The sequence below is a fragment of the Peromyscus maniculatus genome, chromosome 6 (assembly GCF_049852395.1).
Source record: "Peromyscus maniculatus bairdii isolate BWxNUB_F1_BW_parent chromosome 6, HU_Pman_BW_mat_3.1, whole genome shotgun sequence".
NCBI classification, from domain to species: domain Eukaryota; kingdom Metazoa; phylum Chordata; class Mammalia; order Rodentia; family Cricetidae; genus Peromyscus; species Peromyscus maniculatus.
Window position 1 is genome coordinate 98,560,818 of NC_134857.1, and position 16,955 is coordinate 98,577,772.

At 35.5% G+C, this 16,955-nt stretch overlaps 1 protein-coding gene across 1 annotated transcript in view; it reads left to right on the forward strand.

Annotated features, from left to right (window-relative positions):
- Nucleotides 1–16,955, forward strand: part of Dpyd (dihydropyrimidine dehydrogenase) — an 837,903-nt gene that overhangs the window by 326,162 nt on the left and 494,786 nt on the right. The window contains exons 9-10 of the mRNA XM_006977841.4: nt 12,754–12,861; nt 14,736–14,905. Coding sequence (XP_006977903.2) covers nt 12,754–12,861; nt 14,736–14,905 — 278 coding nt within the window. The remainder of the gene's footprint in view (nt 1–12,753; nt 12,862–14,735; nt 14,906–16,955) is intronic.

Sequence of the window (16,955 nt, forward strand, 5' to 3'; positions counted from 1 at the left end):
AAGTGAAATTTGCATTTCTGTCCTTGATACCTGATACCTTCATATATGTCTTCATATAAATACGTCACCCACATTACATTAGCTCGAGTGACATTTTTGCTCCAGATCGGCCATGCTTCTCCTGAGCCTTTGCTATGGAAGCTGAAAGTCCTGCAGGTTGAGGAGCATAAGGGATGTTTTTCTTTTCCATCTGGATTTTTGTAGTGTACCTTTACATGTCCCCCTTCCCTCTGTTCCTAGCCTGAAAATCACCCCTACACACGGCACCACTTCTCCTCCTGAGTAGACCAAACTCATTATCTTGTTTGATGAAACATCTCTTTGATGTAAATCCTAATTACCTGGTGTCACTTGACTGCACTTTCATGGTGGGAACTACCTACTTTTCATTTCAATGTTTTTCTACTCCATTTTTTTTTCCTTATGTTGTCGTGAAAGTTCTTTACCCCACCTCAGATTGCACATATAACCTTTGTTTCACTGAACCTAGTGATTATTGTTGCCCAGCTCCTTCAATTGGACATTGGCCCCGACCTCTCAGAATTCAGTTGAAGAATATTTCTTTTGGTCCTGGTACCCTGAAATTTGTAACTCAGCCTGTCCTTTTTGTGTGCCCCCCCCCCCGTCTCCTATCATGTAGCTTGCTCCATTTCAAAATTTTAATTTCATGTCTTTGTCCTGCCACACTGGGATATCTACATGCATCTATTCATTCCCAACACTTAGCTCTACAGCAAGAAGTGGATGTTCAATAGATATTAATGTCTGAATAAGTAGTTAATAAACTAAACAGCTAAGATTTCTGTTTCTGACATACTATAATCACAACTCTTTTTAAAAAATCACAATTGATATTAAAATCCAATAGTTGAACATAATATATTGTGCTACTTCCTATTTTATTCTCTTTAGCCCAAATATGCACCAGATAGGTAACTTACCACTTTTGTAAATGTGGAATACCATTATTTATGGATATCTCAATTTGGTCAATGTCTGTTGCTGTGGTTCTTGTTTTGGTATTTAATAGGAAAATAATAAGATCAAGAGTATAAATATGAAAATTGTAAGTTTTTTTAAGTTAAAATTGTACAAAAGTCAGCTCATGTATTACGAGCTTACATATTCCATATGTAAGTCACTGTGATTTACAGCTGTGAGACTGCGATATTGAGATATGTTATATCAATTAATCTCCCTGCAAAGCAGGTCTTAGAGAGAATGAAATTGGGACTTAAATTTTAAATAGCTGTGATTATGCAACATTAAACAGCTCATATTTGCTGATATAGTGTTATGAATACAGTCATGTCTGATGCTAGAAACCACTGTTTCCTGTTACCCAGGCATGACATACAAGTTCTTGCAGAAAGTGGTGTTCTCTGGTGGTGTGCTGTGATTATCACGTGTGAGTAATTCAACACATTTGATGTTCCAAGCCAGGTCTGTGCACTTGGAATGGATGTGGTATGAACATTGCAATAAATGCAGGCTTAGGGCTGAGGAGTGTGACACTTCTACCATATTTGACCTAGAGACTCTGTAAGGAGTGCAATGAGAGGCACCAGGTCTCTGTCTCTCCCTCTGTCTCTCTATCTCTGTCTGACCCTCAGTCTCTGTCTCTCTCTCACACAGATGCACACACACAGTGAAATGCAAGTATTGTATTTTTTTTACAATCTTAGATTCTATGAAAAGACAGGCAAAGTTACTAATCACATGTCTAGACAATCTAACTGTTATACAGATGGAAACATATTTGAGAAGGTCAGCCATGTGTTTCTAGGATTGTTGATTAAATACATCCATCAAGAATATTTTCTGCAGATGAAATTAGTAGTACATGTCTGCAGTCTAGCACCCAGAGGTAAGGATAAGAGGGGCACCTGTTCAAGGAGAGCTTTACCTACATATACAGTGAACTCCAAGCTGACATGGGACTACTTTAGACTTGCCTTTGAAATAAAAGCACATAAAAAAGCAAACAATTGACTCAAAGAAAATTTAGATTATTAATATAATTAATTATATTTTATGCATGTAGATTCTTGACCCATGTGTATGTATATACATTACATAGTGCCTATGGAAGCAAGAGAAGGGTCCACTGGAACTGGAATTACAGATGGTTGTGGGTACTGGGAAGTGAACCAATGTTTTCTGTGAGAGCAAAAACTCCTCTTAGTCTCTGAGCCATCTATCCAGCCCCATAAATTTTTATTTATGTATTTTGTGTGCATGGACATGCAAGTGTGTGTGTGTGTGTGTGTGTGTGTGTGTGTGTGTGTGTGTGTACACTCCAGTGTAAAACTAGTGGGTGTCAGCTTTCTGCTTCCAACATGTTGGTCCTGTGGGTTAAACTCAGGTTGCCAGGCTTACTTACAGACACATTTACCTGCTAAACCATCTCACTGCCCAAACATTAAAGGGGTTATACCATGAAATTTTTTAAAACTCCTATCAAATAATTCCCTTTTCAAATCTTTCACTCAGCAACATGTGAGTGATACTAAACACATTCCAAATGCATTTAAGTTGGGTAATTTAATGTTTATCTTTATTATATATATATGTTTCTTCTAAATGTCAGGAAACTAAGTATTTCTTGGAAAGTTTATAAATTATAGTAGTGATGTAGAGTAAGATGAAAGTCATTTACACAGAAAATAATCATTTAATTTATATGAGGAAAACACACTTGATGAGACCAATCCACTACCTACTGCGCTGAGACGGGGCTGAGGAAAACATATGTACTATAAAATGACCCAGAGTGCTGAATACCCTCACATGATGAAAGAAATGTAAGCATGCATCACAGATATCTATGCTTGTGAATTACATTTAACACCTGTAAAATGTGTTTCAGCAATAGCCGGCTGTGTCAAGCCTACTTGTCCACAGAAGACTTGAAAGGAGCTAGAGTTGTGTAACTGTTCTCGGTGCAATGAGGAGGAACCTGAGCTTGAAAGTTCCTTGTCTTGTCTCTGCTGAGATAGGGAACAGAGTCATGAGGAGAAGGCCCTTCTTCTGAACTGAGCAGTTCCCAATGCTTCGCAAGCACACCCAGGAAAATCACAGAGATATAAGAAACACATTCTGCAGCCGAGAGCCACCAAGCACATTTGGCACCTGACCTGCCACTTGCTTCCTGGGCTGGCTTTGTTTCACTTTGCAGAGCTCTAAAGACAAGAACACACTTAGAAATTCAGAAAAAGTCTTCACTTCCATGTCAATTATAACCATAACTCCAACTCCTGCAGGGTGCCTCACCTCACTTCACCCCGATACTTACTACACCCTAATAATGAATAATCTTGGCTTTGGATGGAAGTATTTAAATGCATTATCTAAATTTATATTATGTTAAGCATTACTACATGAAGGTTTTCCACATACAGAAGGCTTCATCTTCATAATATGATCACAGAACACACTAAAATGGTTACAAATAAAGAGGTTACCAGTGCCTGTATTAAAGAATTTATTTGAATAAAAACAGAAGTATAATTTTTAAAAACTACCTTTAAGAAAGTAACTAATGCAATACAATGAATGTGTGGTGCATTTACTGGTGATTAACACATTAGTGACACTTTGGAGACTCCATTTTTAAAGGGTCCTCTTCCTCTGCAGAATGTGTGTTTATGGTGGCAGCTTTAATGCCGTTGCCTGCTGTGCAGTTCAATAGAGTATGTTTTTAGGTGGTTGGCTGAGGGTTTTTTCGTTATGTATGTCGATGGAGATAAGTGTTTTAATTACTTTTTTAATGTCTGTGCTTTTGTATTTGTTCTCTTCTCTTCCTTTTTATTTCCTGGTGCTGAGATTACTGCCTCATCTCCACAGCAGGTGGCAGTTGCAAATTTCTTTTCTTTGTAAGGCTGGTAGATTTATTTTGCAATATAACTGTTCCTTTTTAGTATTTTATTATTAATGATTTCTTTACTTTGGAATATAGTCTACTTACACAGCCCTAAATAGTAATTTCCTAAGACCATCTAAGAACTCCAATCATGAAGAAAAAAAAATTGCCTGGGGCGTATTGCTGGAGTTTCCCTTACCCTTAGTTGACAATGTGAAGATTAAAATTCAAGGAAATTGTTTATAACAAATGCCAAAGGAGAAAACCAAACAAAGCAGAGAAAGGATGGATATGAAGAAGAAGAAGAGAGTAAAGACCTTGGAGACAAAACATATTTTAATGCATAATACAAAAAGTCAGAAGAGAATATACAATTTTGTGATAGAAATGTGTTCCATTCATACATGCACTTTAGAAAAGGGATTTTAATTAGACCTTGTGTTATGTTAAAATTAAATTTTAATTATTAAAATAAGTGCTAATTTTAAGAAAATTAGAGCACTACAAAAGTAGAAAGAAAGGGGGGAAAAAAGGTCTTCCTGTCTTTTCCTGAGAGTTCATTGTATCCAGTCCTACAGATAAAACATAAGTAAGATGAAATCAGAATAAAAGCATTAAAAACTTATTTGTCAATAGTGACTCATATTCAATTTTTATGTATGCATATATACTTGTTAATATACTAGTTAGATATTTTTTCTAGTTTTTTCATTTTTTTTAACTTTCCTTTTTATTTACTTTCATTTTATTATTATTATTATTAAGACATTTTCTCTAGCCTGGACATAACAATGTTATATGTACTGACTACAGTGGCATGAGATAATTTGTTCATATTTTCTACATATGTTATGAGGGCTTATTAAAATATACTTGTACATCATGTAATTATCAATTTTGGTTATTGCCTACTCTTATCTGATTCTTTTCATATTTTTTTCTGTTTCATAAATTGAAGGTAATATCTTTTAATCATCTTCAAATTTTTGAAAGTAAGAAAAGCTCAGTACACAACATAGCTCTGGCTTTGCTATATGATTTTGTACATGAAACACCTGTGTATTGTGGGAAATTATGGTTTGAAGTGCTAGTTCCATTTATAACATTTTTATAAAAATCTTATCCTGTTATACTTTAGACAGTTGTGTGGCACATACAAGTAGTGTGTGTGTGTGTGTGTGTGTGTGTGTGTGTGTGTGTTCTCATTGAGAGAGCCCAGATGGCAGTTCCAGGAAGCAGATGTTTAATGGGGATTTGAAAAATCAATGAAATGAATATTATTGTGATCCATGGTGATCTAATTTCATAGGTGTTATATTGAATTGCTCCATTCTTTCTGTATTCAGCCCTAACACTCAGGACTAACCGTATTTACAGTGGGGTGTCAGGGAGAAGGCAGGGGTTTTTATTGAGAAAAGAATCACAATAGGGTACCATTGATCTGTTCTCTTTCTAATCAATATATGGATCCCAGAATGATGACCCATATGGCACTATTGTCTCTCGGAAGCAAAATATAAATCCTTTGATTTATATGTGATCTTTAAGTGACAGATGAAAAACTTCATAATTGTTCATGGCATTGCAGAATACACAGGGCCTTGAAAGGCTTGTTTGATTGACTTCCATGTTGTAATCCCAATAGTGGGGGTGTCATATAGGAAATGTTTATCTTTTCTAATACACACACACTCTTTCTCACACACACACGTATGCATGTGCACACCTCCCCCACCCCCAGCAGCTCATATTGTCTTCTCTGAGAAGACAGTGTGATCCTAGAAGAAATTAGAAGACCTAACTAAGTCACTGGGAGACAGAAGCTGAATAACGTGTACTGAGATAGTTGCATAGAAGAATTATTTTTTTCTTGTATTGCACAGAATACCCAGAGCCTACAACATTCGGCTATCTATTTCAAAGGAATAAAACAAATAAGCTTAGATGTTCTCAACATTTGCATATAAATTTGAGGAAATGGAATTGCTTATTATCTTTATTTGATTATATATATATACACACATATATTACCCTCTAAATGAATAAATACAAATATGACATATCAAAGAGGTAAAATTGAAGATCTGAAATAAAAGAACATTTTGAAATGTGAAAAAAAAATCTGCCATTAACTACATTTTGCTTTTCTCTCATCTTGCCAGGTTGAGGATGGTGACATACCTGTAATATTCTGTTTACTAAATCTTGTTTCTGAAAAAGCACTTGTGTGACATAACAACATCCAGTGTAAACATTCAGAACATCAGTACCCAGAGCATCATCCATTTCTGTAAGCTGCAGGCTTGTACTGGGACCAGTTCTCAAGTTCACTGTTGTATTTTCTTCAGTAAGGTTTGTGAAACACTCTACAAACATGTTTATCTGGTGGCTGTCCTTCTCACCATGATCGGCTGTTGCCCCAGCAGAAACCTTTAAGTACACACATGTCGCAAAATTTTGCTCAGATTAACACCAAATAAGTGATCCAGTGAGGTACCACCTTCAACCATCATACAATCTCTATGATTGTTAAGCATAGTCCCCTGTATCTATAAAGATCAAGGTACATAATTGATTCTTCCTCTATTACTTACTGGATGATAATATGTTACAGGATATTTAGTATCATTTTCATTTTAACTGAAGTGCAAAACTTGATATGAGCTCAAGTAGTGTGATTCCTATGTGTGCTGCTGTTATTTGTTCTGTAGTTTTTCCAAAGGGAGGTGCTTTGGAAACAAAACAGGGAGACATTTTGTTTTGAAAGAATATCAAATATTGAAACATAACCAGCAGATGCCCAAGGGAGGAACACTTAAGAAGGAAAATACTTGAGGACAGAAGTTTGCTAGGAAAAAAAAATCACAAAATACAAAGACAGTCAAGAGAAGCAGACAGCTTTTTCTCAAGCAGGAGATGGGAAGCTGGTCATAGACCTGTTCTGTGCAGCACACATATACCATAGTTTGACAGGGAAACTGAATATATGCATTTGGAATGCTTCCTTGGAATACCACTAATCAATCTGCATAAATTATAACAAGTTCTAATTATAAATTTACACACATGGAAAAGACATCCCTTACAAATGCTAGAGAAATGGCTTAGTCAATAAATTGCTTGTTGGGCACTTGAGAGCATCCATCTTCACAACCCAACACCTTTGTAAAGAGCCAACCAAGGGGGCTGTGCACTGGTAAATCCCAGCAAGAGACAAGATGATCTCTGGGGATTGTAGGCTAGCAAGTGTAGGCAAATTAGCAAGCTCAAGTTTAACTCACAGATCTTGTCTCAAATAATTAGGGTACAAAAGGGTATGACATCTGACATCAACTTCTGTCTTTCCCATACATGAGTACCTGTACACACATGCATACACATAAACATGCAGATTCACATACACACGGAGAGATGGAGAGACACAGGGACACAGATAGAAACTTGTTCTGTGACCTTCAACATAGCTATTTAGATCATATGACTCACTTTCCCTATATCTAAAATGTGGAAAAGAATAACATGTTGCCATAGAGTTATTTAGATATTTTTTAATGAATTGATTGTACAAATTCCCCACCTCTCAGGAAGTTATTACAGTGTTTGTAATCAACAAATGTTAAATAAAAGTTCTATATAAGCAGAATTTACTTTCTCATTGGGAGCAGCTGAAAATATACACGTAGGGAGGTATTGGTTAGTGTAATATATAAAGCAACAACCAAACCCTTGCCATCCACCCTAAAGAGCAAATATTTACCCTTGAGTCCTTGCAAGATACAACCATTAGCAAACAGCATAGAAATGTTTTGTTTGTAGAATCATTGTCCAGCTCTCTTTATTCATAAACTCTCATCTTCCTACTGAAAGGTGAATTAAAAAGTCATTTCTGTGTCATTTTGAAATCATCCTCATGTAGATACATACCTTATTTATTAATATGTCACTGACTCCCAGGGAAGTCTTCCTGTGATAGATGGGGATTTGCAACTTTCATTATCTTTCATATTTCACTTAAGGTTGCCTCATTTTTCTTTCCTTGTAGAACTTTACTTAAATTTGCTAAGATTTAACTTTACTGTGATTTAAACTTCATTTTTTTTCCTTACCAGGAGACATGAAGTTTGAGAGAATTTATAAACTATGGAATAAATAAGCCTATCTTACAGCAAAGGCTCATTGAACATTCATTATGTACCAGGTCTCAATGACATATGAACACATGCCAGCATAGTTGATCTCTAAATCTTGCATTCATGAGAATAGTGCAATTCTTACCTGCTTAATGGAAATCACAGAGAGTAATGGTTATCACAGAGAGTAAGAGGCTTGAAATCAGAGATCACTGGGAAAACAGAACCAGTGTGTGTGTGTGTGTGTGTGTGTGTGTGTGTGTGTGTGTGTGTGTGTGTGTCAGAGAGGAGAGAGCGAGAGCGAGAGCGAGAGCAAGAGAGAGAGAGAGAGAGAGAGAGAGAGAGAGAGAGAGAGAGAGAGAGAGAGAGAGAGAGAGAGAATGTTAGAATGTTAGACAGTCTGATCATTTATCTTAGGAAACAGTGTAATTTTGAGAGATGAAAACTCAGAGATCTCTAACAAGCCAAAAGATATCTTACACAAGAAGATGTAATTGAGATACACACACATACACACACACACACACACAGAGACAGAGAGAGAGACAGAGAGACAGAGAGACAGACAGAGAGACAGAGACAGAGACACAAAGAGACACACAGAGAGACAGAGACAGAGAGGGGGAGGGTCGTGTAAACCAGGCTGGCTATGGACTTGTTATTAACATGTAGTCCAGACTGACCTTGATCTCACTATGTACACCAATAAGATAGCTTTACTTACCACCCTCTCCTCCCTGTTTTGTGCAGTGCTGAGACTGTAACCAGGGCTTTGTGAATGCTAGGCAAACATTCTAGTAAGGAAGCTAGATGTTGCAGTACTGTAATAGGATTTTTTTTTATCTTTTTTGGAGAAGCTGTGGTTTTGTTCTTAATGACTTTGACTGATAGAATTAGACCTGCCCACACTACTAAGGCAGTCCTGACTTAAAGTTATCCAATGACAGTTTTAAACAGTGTTTTAGACAGGCATCCAAAGTGACACACAGGTAACTATTTTAGTGAACAGCTGGCTCTATAGCCCAGTCAAGTTGACACATAAAACACATGATCACAGGATCTTGCACAAGATCACAAAGCTGTTAAGTGGATGAGGAGGGATTTATTCCAAAATCTGTCTGTGACCACAACCTGCTCCTGATCATACCATAGCATTAAATGTAAGGACCTACCAAAGTGTCCATGACAAGTGTGTTTAAGTCACTATATTGAGACATAAGTTACCTGCATTACAGACAAGGCCTTCACGAGTCTTGGGACTCTGTATGTGACCTGAGATATGTAGGATGCAGGATAATTTAATCATACTGAGTCTGTCTAGTTACTGGCTCGTTTTTCCTCTTCTTAAGCCAACATTCATAGCTCAGAACATCTTGCCAATTCTCTTTGAAACATTTATAGGGAAACTCCGACCCAGTAAATTTTAAATCCATCATAGTGCCAAATGTAGATTTAAATGAGAGAATAAGAAACCCAATTGTCTTTGCCTATAACTTGATCCAAGTGAACAATGAAAGAATGGGTGGATAAAAATCATTATTGTATCCAATACCAACTGGTCAGTCCTGAGATTATACATATACAAGCAACTTTACATAGACTGAACAGTTTGTGTTTATGTATTTAAGACTAACATACATTAATAATTATATATGTTTTATTATTGTTGTGATATATAAGTACATATATATACTTGTGTACATATATGGTATATGTGTATATGTATATATATCTACATATATATATATATTGTACTTATATATCACAACAATTTAAAAAATGAAATCATGAATTTGAGAGAGAAAAAAGAACCACATGCAAAGAGGTGGGTGGAGAAAAGGAAAGGTGGTAAATAACATAATTATGTTATGATTTCATAAAAATAAGAGTTTTAAAAACATTCATGTGTTTTTCTCTTGGAAAATTTCTTGCAGAAGTTAAAAGAGTCATTTAGTGAGGGCAGTGGTAGTTTCCAGAGAATGTCTTAAACTTCTTCAGATAATAGTGATAATTATGAATGTACAGCTTCCTTTCTCTCTTAACAAATTTTCAAAATATTATCTTAAAAGCCAGAAAAAGAAGAGTTTCTGCCCCTGTTATAGGATAATATCAGTAGATATCCACCCCTTTCATACCTTTTTACCTTGTTTTTGATCTATCTTAAAGACTTTTATTTAGTATATCAGCTTACTTTACAGATAAGTGTAGCTCCCATCCCCATATCAAAGAGACTGCTTTTCTTAACAGGTGAAAATGATTGGAGAGATAACATTTGGTAAAAATGTACAGAAAAATTGACTTTGGGGTAACCCATCTCAATTAATCCAATACCGAAAAATAAGGGTCAAGAAAAATCACAGAAGTGGGAGTACAAAGATTGTATTTAGAGCCAGAGGACCAAGACACATGGTACTAGATAGTGTTCTCTTGCCATGATAGGGAAATAAACCAAAGAATCTCAACAGCAGTGTTGGTTAAGACCTGAATAATGAGAATACCACTTGATGTATCATTATGGTTGAGGGAACATCCACAAGGTCTCATTCCTAAATGACGAACTACAGTTGGTCAATGGCTACTAATAGAGGGAGAATTAGGTTTCTCCAAGAATGATTTCCTTCATAGGTTGTCCCAAGTGGTCAGCCCTGGGCATATGGGCAACAACGATGGACTTAGTACATTGTACATATACAGACATGTACCATAACTAATCGCATACACACACACGCGCGCGCGCACATATGTGTGTGTGTGTGTGTGTGTGTGTGTGTGTGTGTGTGTGTGTGAAATAAAAAATAATTAAGGAAGAAGAGGTAATGAATTTGCAAGGAGGTGCATTGTACAGATAACATGTCATCTCTCTTGTGTGGTGTGGTTTTCAGTTTTTACATATATAGTTGATGAGCACATGCTACAGAAGATTTAGTACAGAAATCTACAGTAAGATTTACTACAGAAAATAAACAGTAAGAAAATAGAATATCCAGAATCATCAAAAATAATGCATATCCAAATTATTCATTTTATTTATTAATTTTTTCTAGACTATGATACATATGCATTATAAAGGCAAATTCTGTTCTCTTCCTTTGGAAATACAACTCATTTATTCATACCATTACAATTCTAGTGTTTGCTCATCCTTTAAAAGTGTTTCATTGGTCACCTTTTACATTTAAGATATATTTGCATGTCTTTGTATCTCTTTTGAAACGATTGAAAATCATTTTCTAAAAATTTAATGACAATGTGTTTCTACTAAAAGTATGAGAAGAGCTATATTTCTATCACTACTATATATTCTAATTTTCTTGAATCTTTTAATTTAAAATAAGGAAATCATAAGCTTATATTTCCTTAGCCAGGTATGGAATTAATATTTTTATTACTTATAAACTATTAACATGATACATTCTTCTTCCAACTCTTCATTCTTTGGGTATCTGCTAGAGAATAGTTTTACATATTTATACATTTATTGTAAATTTTGTGGTATTCTTTTTGATATTAAGAAATACCTTTGAATAACATTTTATTTCTTAAAAGTTTTCTGCTTAACCACTAATCTGTTATTATTATTATTACTGTGCTTCTGTGTTCATGTGTGTGCAGGACAAATATCTGGAGGTCATAAGACAACTTTGTGGGACCTGTTGTCTCTTTCACCTCTATATGGGTTACATGGGTTCCTGCAATTGAACTCAGGTCTGGATGTTTGTAGTATGACAGGTATCTTTACCTGCTGAGCCATCTCATCAGCTTTCGTCGCCCGTTTTTTAATTCACTTATAGTTTGTAATATATGAGAAGCTGAATTTTGTTGTAAAATGCATTTATTCTTGGGGATATATTGATGTGCATTTTTCCTTAGAATAATCTTTCTTGTCCATTAATTAAATAAAATATGCATCCATGCGTTTTTTCTTTAAATTTTATTTTTGCTAAAGGATTTTAACACTCAGCACTCTACATCCTTTTAAATGTTTTTTTTATTTAAAGCATAAAGAAGAGTATAATTTCTTCACTAATACTGTATCAGTGCGTGCTGTGCTTTTGTGTATCATTACACAATATATTTCTCTCTGTGTATGCCTTGTGTGTACATATATATATGCATATAAATATAAATTGGTGCAAATTTTCTGATTTATACTTAATTTCATATTAAAGGCATACAGGTCTGTTAGAACATTGTCTCAGTTAGGGTTTCTATTGCTGTAGTGGAGCACCATGACCAAAAGCAAGTTGGAGAGGAAAGGGTCTATTTGGCTTGTACTTCCACAGAGTAGCCTATTATCAAAGGGAACCAGGACAGGAACTCAAACAGGGCAGAGACCTGGAAGCAGGAGCTGCTGCAGAGACCTTGCAGAGGTGTTTCTTGCTGGCTTGCTCCCCCTGGGTTGCTCAGCCTCTTATCTTACAGAACCTACCAGCCCAGGGATGGCACCACCCACAATGGACTGGGCCCTCCTCCATCAATCACTAATAAAGAAAATGCCATATATGTTTGCCTACATCCTGATCCTTCACAGGTGTTTTCTAAACTGAGGCTTGCTTCCAACTGATGACTCTTGCTTGGGTCAAGTTGACATAAAACCAGCCAGTATAATTGTGTTATCTACATTTCTGATTTTGGTATGTTTGTAGGTTTTTTTTTTCCACCAAGAGACACATTATTTTGAAGATTGTCAATATTTTCATAATTTTAATCTCCATTTAGGAAAGTGATTGCTAATGATATTTTTTGAATTTTATTAAATAGGCTTGCCAGAACCCAAAAAGGACCATATTTTCCAAGGCTTGACACAGGACCATGGATTTTACACATCCAAAGACTTTTTGCCACTTGTTGCCAAAGGCAGTAAAACAGGTAAAACCTATTGTATTCTGTCTCAATGTTGTCTGTGTTTCCCCAAGCATTATAAATTTATATTAAATTCAAACAGTAGGATATTGTTCATATCTTATCTGGATCTTTGAATAGACATCACCAAGGTAAAAACATTAAAAAGCCAATACTACAGTTTGCAAGAATCATCAAATCACCTATTCTTCCAAGAAAGCATCACGATAAGGTATTTTTTTATTGTATTACATGGAAGTCTAAAGTGCATCATGAAAAATTAATTCAAAATAAAAAGCCTTCAGCAAACATTGGAAGAGATTTTAGCAATAAGGGCGAGATTTCTCGTTTGGGAGCTATTTTAAAGTAGAATGAGTCTTCCCATGTCTGGCATGATGTGTCTCTGCAGAGGCAGGAAGATCAAGAACTCTACTAGAGCAGTAATTCTAAGCAGTTAAAGCAGGACAGTTTGATAGACACCCTATTATTTCATGTACCCCAAGAAGAACAACCTGAAGGGAAGACTATGCCAAATTAGTGCCCTTGTCTTGGTGATAAAAAAAAAACTGTAGCACTTTTTTAAAAACTAGATGAGCTAAATCTTCTAAACACTTATTTTGAAGAAGACTGAGCCATAGCTGTTCCTACATCTAATTATTTGTAGAGATGATAAACAAGCAAACACACAAAAACCCCACAAAAGTTATGTGTCTTTTTTCCTTGCAAAACTTAAACAGACAAGAAACTTCCTGTATTAAATTACTTGAAAGGTAATGACAGCGAAGGACAACGTCCATATTCCCTCCCAGCCCTGCATCCTGGAAGCTTGTGTTTTTTTTCCCACAGGAAGATCATAGCGCAGCAAGCTTGTCTTTCAGTATCACAGAAGGCCAATTGTCTAATCCCAAACAAAATAATTATATTTGAGAAATTATAGGTCTAGTCATCATCTGGGGTGGAATATCAAAAATTATAGTAATTTATCTTATCAGCAGTTTATAATACAGCACTGATAATAGAGTACTATCTAATACAGAACACAAATGGAATCTCTTTTCCTTAAAGGATCTTCATAAGAATACCAAATCTTCTTATAGATACTCTCAAAATGGACACCTCAGAAGTCATATTTCTTGAGCTAGTGGGACCACTCAGCAAGTAGAGGCACTTATGTGTAGGCCTGACCAATTAATTCCATCCATGGATCCTACAACATGTGGCAGGAAAGAAACTACATCCAAAGATGTTTTCTGACCTCCCCATGCATACTGTGACATGTGAATGCCTGCATATACACAAGCACAAAATTAATTAAGTAAATAAAACAGTTTTAAGAGAAACCCCATTTTTTTTTATTTTCCAATTTTACAGAAACATCCAGAGAAATTCAATAAAGGGAGAAATCTATATTAGAGTCATTCAACATGTTAATTTTAGAAGTTTACTAAATATAAAATATATAGTAGAGTTATGTGAGAAATTATGTAAAGCATTCCAACAAAATGCTATAGATTGTGGGCTGAGATTATAAGGATTGCTTTGTCTTACTAATATACAGAAATTTAATTATGCAAATGTAAAAATATGTATCATGACTTTGATAGAGTTTTAATTGATTCATTCTGTTTACTGTGACTTAAATACTTTAAAAGTGTTGCAGCAGTCCTTCTAAAAGGAGAAAAGGAAGCTAAGGGTACTGAGTATGAAATTACATGTATGAGCATATTTTAAAAATGGGAATAAAACTGTCTTTCAATGAAGCAGAATAATTTGATAGTGACACTCCACCCTGGAAAACCGCAAGATGCAATTTTACAGTGCTTTGAGTACAAGTATCTTTTGAGCTGTCATGCAGAAATGGTTTCTCTACTTGAAAATGGGGTTTTCCTTTCATCGTTCAGGAATGTGCGCCTGTCACTCTCCATTGCCATCCATACGGGGAGCCGTGATTGTACTGGGAGCCGGAGATACTGCCTTTGACTGTGCGACGTCCGCTCTGCGCTGTGGAGCCCGTCGCGTGTTCATCGTCTTCAGAAAGGGCTTTGTTAATATTCGAGCTGTTCCAGAGGAGGTAAAGTAGAACCATCAGAGGAGATAGAAGTGAAATGCTGCAGATTTTAGGCAATGACACTGTTGGTATGCAGTCCTAATTTAAATCATTAGACTGTCCTTAAAATGGACAGATGAAAAATAATTAAATTATGTGCTATATGCAATTATTTTCATTTTGATAGTCTACCTAAAAGGAACTTTTAAGTATTAATTTGAATAAAATGATACACACATTTGGGTCAAAACCACTGGTCTATCTTTTTGTCAGTATTATAGTATGTCTGAAGAGTATTCTAATTAGTAACAGTCAAATCTGCTAAGACTTCCATAACCTCAAACAATCTGCATTTTATAGAATGTGTGGATGCTATATGAATGTTATAATTGGAGACAGTTAAGAAGTTAAGATCCCCAAAGTCCAACTAGCAACAAGGATACACACACACACACACACACACACACACACACACACACACACACACATATGTATACATGTATATACATGCAGTGTTCACATTTAGCATCAACTGATTCTGCTAGAAAGAAAATGAAATAAAGTTGCAGCACAGTTTTTTTTTTTTTTTAAGAACCTTCATTCGAACACTGTTCAGATTTGGTATTTTAGTTAACTTACTAAAGATGACAGATTTAACATCGTTTCATTCTGACTAGTCTTCTATAAAGCATCAGCTGGCTCTGTTCACCATGATCTCTCCAATTGTAATGCTATCAGAGAAAGATAATATTTTATAAGGGATAATAGTTGTGAGGGTATAGATGTAGTATATTTATGGAAAGATAAATGACCCATTTTATTCAAATCAGTATTTTAAATTTGATTTGCTTGAGAATGCCTGCACATGCTTGGAGCCTCTCTATCTGGCAAGAATTATAACTGCAGTTGGTGGGTAATTTGTCACATGTAGATTAACCACAGTACAAATTGACCTCAGTAAATGATCAGTCACCACTAGTTCATAGCTGGGTTTCAAATGTCAGTTTTACTCTGTGGGTTTTACTCCATCATATACCCTTTTAATATGCTTTTCCCTCCCAAATCCAAGGTCATCTTATACTCATAAGAATCTTTTCTGTCATACACATTTAGACATCAATTAGTTCACTCACATTATTTTACAAATTCAAACAGCCAAATTAAAAGAACAATGGGAGCTAATTTTACTTATATTTACATTGCTTTGCATCGTATAGGACTTGAGAAATATAACAAACATGTGAAATATACTTTACACTAAGTATTTTGCATTTTCTTCATCTAATTCCTATGATTAAATAGCTTTCATGACCAAAAGTTTTTCCTTGATGTTTGGAAATAGAAGACAACTCATGTGTTGATATTCTATTTCTTGTGACAAGTATACCTGAGATAAAAACCAAAACTGTACAGAGCAAAGGTTTATTTTGGCTCAGTGTTTATGTCAAGGGCTACTTGCAATCACCAGTTTTTCTTTGTTGAGAGAACACTGGGGTAGAAACATGTTATAGGAAAAACTGCTCACATTAAAATTGCCATGAAACCTGGAAGGTACCTTGTGGTAGACAGGGCAAAGATGAATTTATTAGAGTCATTCCTTCAGTAACATACTTCTTCCAAGTAGGTCCCACATCCTGGTGATTCCAGCACCTCCTAATAGCACTTTCAAGTGAGAAAGAAGTTTTTGTACACAAACTTTTGGGGAAAATTCCTTCTCCAAAATTTAACACCCCAATTGGCAGTATTAATTACTTTACTCCTCACAGTATCCTCATCTTCAATAAGGAAGAATAAATGGCAAGTATTTCTGTCTTACACAAAACTCATGAAAAACTCAGACTGGATTTATTTAAGAAAGTAAGGGTGTTTTTTGTGCACCTTATGTTGACTGACTACCTTCTGTATACTAGGCATTATTTCAAGTGACTTGAATATATCAGAGAGAATTTCATGCCCCCATAAAGTTAATAAGGAAATACACAGGGGACTAAACAAGTACTTAGTGTGCTTGCTTATATAAGAAATAAATGTATTGTACCACCAGTAGTATATTGAAAAGTAATTTGTTCTGTGG